Below are 5,868 nucleotides of genomic sequence, written 5' to 3'. Positions count from 1 at the left end.
TGTGTGTGTGTCTGTGTGTGTGTGTGTGTGTGTGTGTGTGTGTGTGTGTGTGTGTGTGTGTGTGTGTGTGTGTGTGTGTGTGTGTGTGTGTGTGTGTGTGTGTGTGTGTGTGTGTGTGTGTGAGACTGTGTGCCTTGCGCTTTTGGTATGCCTTGTATTGCGCTGGCGTGTGTGTGTGTGACTTTTCACCTTGTGATTTTTGTATGCCTTGTATTGTGTGTGTGCGTGTGCGTGTGCGTGTGCGTGTGCGTGTGCGTGTGCGTGTGTGTGTGCGTGTGCGTGTGCGTGTGCGTGTGTGTGTGTACGTACACTTTTTGCTTTTGGTGTACCTCGTCTTTGTGCTGACCTTTTGACCTTTGGTGTGCCTTGTATTGCGCTGGCTTTGCACGTGGTTGTGAAAGGAGCTGTAAATTCTCTCGTGTCAATCAAGCAAGCCCATGTTGGTTGCGTGCACTGGCGACCCCCTCAGCGCGAAAGCGAGGCATCTCTTCAGCCCTTCAGTCAGAGCTGCGAAATGACCTTTAACCCTTATCAGTCTGGAGAGCAGAGGTCGCATATTTTGCACACAGAGGGTGCATTCCAATATGCAAGCTTGCATCCTCCACTTGTGCTTGTGGCCTCGTACCAGGAAGTAGTATGTCATGATGACATCACTGACAACAGCATTATATTTCAATGTCTCGCAAAAGCTTAATTGTTAAGTCATTTTCTCATTTTCAAACAGGATGGTAAATGAAGAATAATCCCCCAAAAATTGTTTTGGCTAGGCTGACAGCAACGGAGGTGGGGCGTCAGCAATATATGAAGCCACAAGCACAAGTGGAGGACGCAAGGTCTCATGCATGCACACACAGATCATGAGCAATGCGGTTAACATTTTAACAGCAACTCGACATGGCCTTACCATCTGCTGCCTTGCAGCTGGTTACCAGAAGTTAGCAGAGGCGAGGAGTATATAAAGGGGTATGCCACTATTTTGGGGCTTAATACAGTTTAAATCATTGGCTGGGGTTTATAAAGGTGGTAAAGTGTCTTATTTTTCATGTAAGCCGTTGTCTTGCTTTAAGAGAAGTTAAAAGAGGGAGCATGTCGCTAAGCTAGTGAAAGTCATTGGCTCCGTGTAGCGTGCTACAATGCCACACGGATACATTGACTTTCACTAGCTTAGCAACATATTCCCTCTTTTAACTTGTCTTAAAGCAAGACAACGCTTAACATGAAAAATAAGACACTTTTCCACCTTTATAAACCCCAGCCAACGATTTGAACTGTATTAAGCCCCAAAATAGTGGCATACCCCTTTAAGTGTTTGTGTACAGTATGTGCATGATTATGTAATGGTGACTATTGCTTCTTTTCCACTGCTGGTTTTCTGGTAGTCCTACAGCTCGACACATCGCAACTTGTCCGCCACTTTTTGCTTTTCAAATAGGCACGACACAGCTCAACCGTGAGGCAAAAAGTGGTGGCAGAGTCACGCTGTGTCGAGCTGTAGGCCTATAAGAAAACCAGCAGTGGAAAAGAGACATATGTGTGTAATTGTAGCCTGTATGAGATGTGAGTCAGAAAATATCTGACTACAGCTGACCCAGATGAAATTGACTTCTCTGATGTGAAAACAAACATCCCAATGAGACAATAATGTCTCTACTCCACTCCCCATGCGACTCACATGACTGATTTCTCCTCTTCTTCCTGCTTCAGGTCTCCATTCCCGGCCTCCTCCAGCCAAGATGGAGCGCTTCAGGGCGGTGGCGACTCCACTACCCCCACCAGCGAGGCTCCGTTAGGGGCCACTGAGGACTCCAGCCTGCCCCCGAAGCCTCCAACCACCACCACCACCACCACCACCACCACTAGAGCTGCGACCACAACAACGCCCTCGCGGACCACCACCGACTTCTTTGGAGATGTACGCTACGCTAGTGAAGACGTGCCTCTGCAATCAGTGAGTCCTGATCAGTGGCGTCATACTGTACTTTCCTACCTGTGTTAGTAAAGACACGCTGCAGGAAACCCAGTTGCCAGTTACTGATATAAAACCCAGTCACCTACCGATATAACTAGCAACACAGTTTCCCACCGATATAAGTAGCAACCCAGTTACCTACCGATATAACTAGCAACCCAGTTACCTACCGATATAACTAGCAACACAGTTACCTACCGATATAACTAGCAACACAGTTACCTACCGATATAACTAGCAACACAGTTACCTACCGATATAACTAGCAACCCAGTTACCTACCGATACAACGTTTTTGACTAAGATTACTTGAATTGGATGAGAATGTTCAGTCACTGCTATAACCACAATGACCAAACAACTTATTGTGTTGCACATGACAACATCAGTTTATAGAAGAAGAAGCCGTTCCCAAGGAGTTTTAATGGTAATCATGCTGTTGCCAAGAGGTTTTATTTCTTGATTAATGTTGCTGCTAACCAGTCTCAGATGTTGAATCTTTTCTTTGTGCCATTTAGTTTTCGGGGTTGACCTGTTGCATCATCCTATGAAGCCGCTCCCTGAGTCTGACGCGTGTGTGTGTGTGTGTGTGTGTGTGTGTGTGTGTGTGTGTGTGTGTGTGTGTGTGTGTGTGTGTGTGTGTGTGTGTGTGTGTGTGTGTGTGTGTGTGTGTGTGTGTGTGTGTGTGTGTGTGTGTGTGTGTGTACGTACTGTGTGTGTGTGTGTGTGTGTGTGTAGTCCCATGGCACCCCACCCTGAGTTGAGTCATGTTTTGTCAAGTTGCTTTTACTCATAATCATGTGTAATCATGCACGATTGTGTGTGTGTGAATTTCTAGGGAAACTGCGTCATGTCTCAATCTATGCATAAGAAAAATAGTGTGTTGATTTCTGAAGAACCCGTGAAAGACAGAATGTGTTGTCATTACAGTTCATTGCAGTGCGCGTGCGTGCGTGTGTGCGTGCGTGCGTGTACATCTCTGGGCTGCACTGCCCTCCATTCTCAGGAAGCGTAGTGTTAGACCTTGTCGTATAAAAAGGGCACATGCTGCAACATACTGCATTGTAATTTGCTAAATATAAGTGTGTGCCCTCTTAAATTCTTCAGCCTTCAGACTGCCTGGCATTGCGGAATTTGTCCTTGTTTCAACTCCCTGGAAAAATCCCAGAGGAAAGAAGAAGAAAGATACAATCTTCAACAGTTGCTACCATGCTCTGCTGCTTTGCTATGCTTAGGGGGGGCATTTCACTCTGTGGCTCAGCTTGAAGGCTGAAACGATGCAACTCCACGACGATTCCAGTCAGTTGGTCGCTACATAAGCAGTTTCATCCCCACCCTGGCTTTAAAGCGATGTCGACTATTTAGACTATTTCAATTGGCTGGCCTCAAGGGAGACATCAGGAGACCACAAGTTTCATCCAAACAGACTCATAACAGGAACAGACTTGACCGCCAAGCCATTATTTACGTTCTAACACCACGGTCACCACAGAAATGCTTTGTTCACTTCGCCTTTTATAACCACGAATGATGAAATGAATGCCTCATTGGCAAATGTTGAGAAGACGATGAAAAAATCATCAAACTTTAATGTCTTTAATATGCGCTTAGAGACTAATGGCAGTTGGATAATGATATCTCTCGCTCTCTCCCTCTCCCTCTCCCTCTCTCTCTCTCTCTCTCTCTCTCTCTCTCTCTCTCTCTCTCTCTCTCTCTCTCTCTCTCTCTCTCTCTCTCTCTCTCTCTCTCTCTCTCTCTCTCTCTCTCTCTCTCTCTCTCTCTCTCTCTCTCTCCACTTTTCTAACTCTCCCTCTTTCTCCCTCTCTCTCTTTCTCTCCTTGTCCTTCTGACTCTCTCTCTCTCCCTCTCCATACATCTCTCTCTCCATCTCTTTCTCTCTCTCTTTCCATCTCTTTCTCTCTCTCTCTCTCTCTCTCTCTCTCTCTCTCTCTCTCCCACTCTCCAGAGTTGTCCAGACAGCATCAGGTCCAGAGTGTCCAACTCCAGTTTTGCGGGTCGCTTCCTGCCTGGGCTGCCGGTGCTGCAGTGGTCCAAACACGCCACAGAGGCCGAGTACAAACGCCTCCAGCACTACCCCGGTGCCCACGGCTGGGGAGGGGTGACGTTTCCTGGTAAGAGACACACACACACACACACACACACACACACACACTTACACTACACACACACACACACACACACACACACACACACACTTACACACACACACACACACACACACACACACACACACACACACACACACACACACACACACACACACACACACACACACACACACACACACACACACACACACACACACACACACTGAAACACACACTTACACACTCACACTCACACTCACACACACAAACATACAAACATACACAACCCATCGCCCACATCTGGGGCGGGGTGCAGTTTCCTGGTAAATCACTTTCCAAGTCTCCACCATGATCTACAGTACAGTACAGTAGTAATGGGTCTGTCTCATAGGCCCCATACAAAAGTGTAGTGATCTGTCTGTCTGTCTGTCTGTCTGTCTGTCTGTCTGTCTGTCTGTCTGTCTGTCTGTCTGTCTGTCTGTCTGTCTGTCTGTCTGTCTGTCTGTCTTCTACCCCGGTGCCCACTGAGTGTAGTTTCCCAGTACAACACTTTGTATCTGACTGTACTGTATGTCTGTCTGCCTGCCTGTCTGTCTGTCTGTCTGCCTGTCTGTCCTCCACAATAAGCAATGTGACTGTCTGTTTGTCGACACTGACTTCCTTTAACTATTTTGGAACTATGTCAACGTGATCTGTGTGTCAAAGGCTCCATGAGTCGCCATTGTTGTGTAGGGGGGGGCAAGCGCTATTCAGACATACCGCTATTCAGACATACCGCTATTCAGACACCGAAATGCCTTAGGGTGAGGGTTAGGGTTAGAGTCAGGGTCAGGGGTTAGGGGTAGGATAACTGCATGCACTCTCCTTAACCTGAGAAAACCTCAGCAACGTAGCACAGACCACAGACATAGCAGATTTCGTCGGGAAACGTGCCGTTATTCAGACAATAGACATCAATGTCTGAATAGCGGCATGTCTGAATAGCGCCATGTTATCGTTGTGTAGAAGTGGACCACTAAGGTCAATGGGATCTCCTACTTACATGGCTCTGTGACTGCCTGTCTGCCTGCCTGCCTGCCTGCCTGTCTGCCTGCCTGCCTGCCTGCCTGTCTGTCTGTCTGTTATAGTTTTTTGTAGATCTGCAGGTCACTGTGTATGTGTGTGTAATGTGTATAGAGTGCTGAACAGTGTCGGTGCTGAACACCATAGCTAACCGTGGTTTGTGTGTGTGTGTGTGTGCGCGTGCGTGTGTGTGCGTATGTGTGTGCGCGTGCGTGTGTGTGCGTATGTGTGTGCGCATGCGCGCGTGCGTGTTTGTATATACAGTGCTAAAGGCGTCCCTCTCGGTGCTTAACACCTCAGCTAACTGTGTGTGTGTGTGTGTGTGTGTGTGTGTTTCTATGTACAGTGTTAAAGGCGTCCCTCTCGGTACTTAACACCAGTGCTAACCATGTGATGTTTGTATTTACAGTGTTAAAGGCCTCCCTCTCGGTACTTAACACCAGTGCTAACCATGTGATGTTTGTATTTACAGTGTTAAAGGCGTCCCTCTCGGTACTTAACACCAGTGCTAACCATGTGATGTTTGTGTCTACAGTGTTAAAGGCCTCCCTCTCGGTGCTGAACACCAGTGCTAACCGCGTGATCTTTGTGTCTACAGTGTTAAAGGCCTCCCTCTCGGTGCTGAACACCAGTGCTAACCGCGTGATCTTTGTGTCTACAGTGTTAAAGGCGTCCCTCTCGGTGCTGAACACCAGTGCTAACCGCGTGATGTTTGACGACTGGCCGCGG

General features: G+C 47.6%; 1 protein-coding gene across 1 annotated transcript in view; it reads left to right on the top strand.

The window, feature by feature from the left end:
• The first annotated feature begins 1,492 nt into the window (after positions 1-1,492).
• The window catches only part of LOC134467919 (alpha-N-acetylgalactosaminide alpha-2,6-sialyltransferase 2-like), a 13,625-nt gene continuing 9,249 nt past the window's right edge, over positions 1,493-5,868 (top strand). The window contains exons 1-3 of the mRNA XM_063221925.1: positions 1,493-1,948; positions 3,936-4,101; positions 5,801-5,868. The exon at positions 5,801-5,868 is cut by the window's right edge and continues 107 nt beyond it. Of these exons, the coding sequence (XP_063077995.1) occupies positions 1,673-1,948; positions 3,936-4,101; positions 5,801-5,868 (510 nt within the window). The 5' untranslated portion in view covers positions 1,493-1,672. The remainder of the gene's footprint in view (positions 1,949-3,935; positions 4,102-5,800) is intronic.

The sequence above is a fragment of the Engraulis encrasicolus genome, chromosome 17 (genome assembly GCF_034702125.1).
Source record: "Engraulis encrasicolus isolate BLACKSEA-1 chromosome 17, IST_EnEncr_1.0, whole genome shotgun sequence".
In the NCBI taxonomy this organism is placed as follows: Eukaryota; Metazoa; Chordata; class Actinopteri; order Clupeiformes; family Engraulidae; genus Engraulis; species Engraulis encrasicolus.
Note: the sequence above shows the minus strand (reverse complement) of the source record. Positions and strands in the feature narration are given on the sequence as shown.